This window comes from Eimeria mitis, genomic scaffold (genome assembly GCF_000499745.2).
Source record: "Eimeria mitis Houghton genomic scaffold, Emh_scaff2757, whole genome shotgun sequence".
NCBI classification, from domain to species: Eukaryota; Apicomplexa; class Conoidasida; order Eucoccidiorida; family Eimeriidae; genus Eimeria; species Eimeria mitis.
In genome coordinates, this window is record NW_013571101.1 from 6,417 (window position 1) to 7,283 (window position 867).

General features: G+C 58.2%; 1 protein-coding gene across 1 annotated transcript; it reads left to right on the forward strand.

Annotated features, from left to right (window-relative positions):
• Positions 1-16: 16 nt before the first annotated feature.
• On the forward strand, positions 17-795 carry EMH_0058280 (uncharacterized protein; the record flags this gene model as incomplete). The annotated part of the gene is made up of 4 exons (XM_013497566.1): positions 17-103; positions 273-359; positions 487-627; positions 739-795. The coding sequence occupies 4 exons, from the start codon at positions 17-19 to the stop codon at positions 793-795; spliced, it is 372 nt and encodes a 123-aa protein (XP_013353020.1).
• Between the last annotated feature and the right edge of the window lie 72 nt (positions 796-867).

Genomic DNA, 867 nt, shown 5'->3' on the forward strand with positions numbered 1-867 from the left:
GCTAACGGTACCCGAGATGGTCGGTCCCCTGGCTGGCCTTCTGCTAAAGGGGGTCGTGACAGGCTCTCCCCTGCAGCCCTTTGAAGTACATCTCAGTTTTCAGGTGAGCAGCAGCCTGTTTGTTTTGTCCTACGGTTTGCTGCCGTTTCGCCGTCGATAGTTGTCGTTTGTTTTGTTTCCTCTCGTGTTTCCGTTCGCTCCATCTGAACTTTCGCCTGCAGGGGCGCTTGCTGTGCCATCTGTGCCGTTCCCGTGCGGTTTCTGTGTAGCAGAGAGTGACACTCCGGGAGGCACAGAAATCTGCAGGGCCATCCCTGTGCGCCTTGTCCCTCGTCACGTGCTCTGAGCAGATGTCGTGTGTGCGTTCGGGCCATACCAGGATATTCTGGTGCAAAGGCCTCTGATGGGGCTTGACAGTCCCCTCGGATCGTCTGCTGCTCCTTATGCGTTCGTGCCTCCCTGTTACCCTGGCTGCCGTGTCTGCAGACTCAAGTTATGGCGGACCTCCACCTGAAAGGCATGGCGCCCGTCTTTGTTCACAAGCCCTTCTTCAGGCTCCCTGTGGTACTTCACCCTCTGGCTGCAGCAGGCATCCATGGAAGCCCCCAAGGGGGACATCTCACTCCAGTAAGCACATATGAGAACTTTCAAGGGGGAGTGCAGCGTGTCCCTTGCACCGCCGCAAGCATACAGAGAAGGCCTCAGATGGACCCCCAGGGGAATTTCCTTCGTGCGCAGAAGCTACAGGCGTCCGTTGTAGAGGGGTATCAGGGGGCTCACTCCGGGGGCGTTTAGCAGTCTTTTAGCCGAGAGGATGCGCACGTCGCCCGAGTGCGTTTGTGGGATGCCGCAGGACAGGCCATCAGG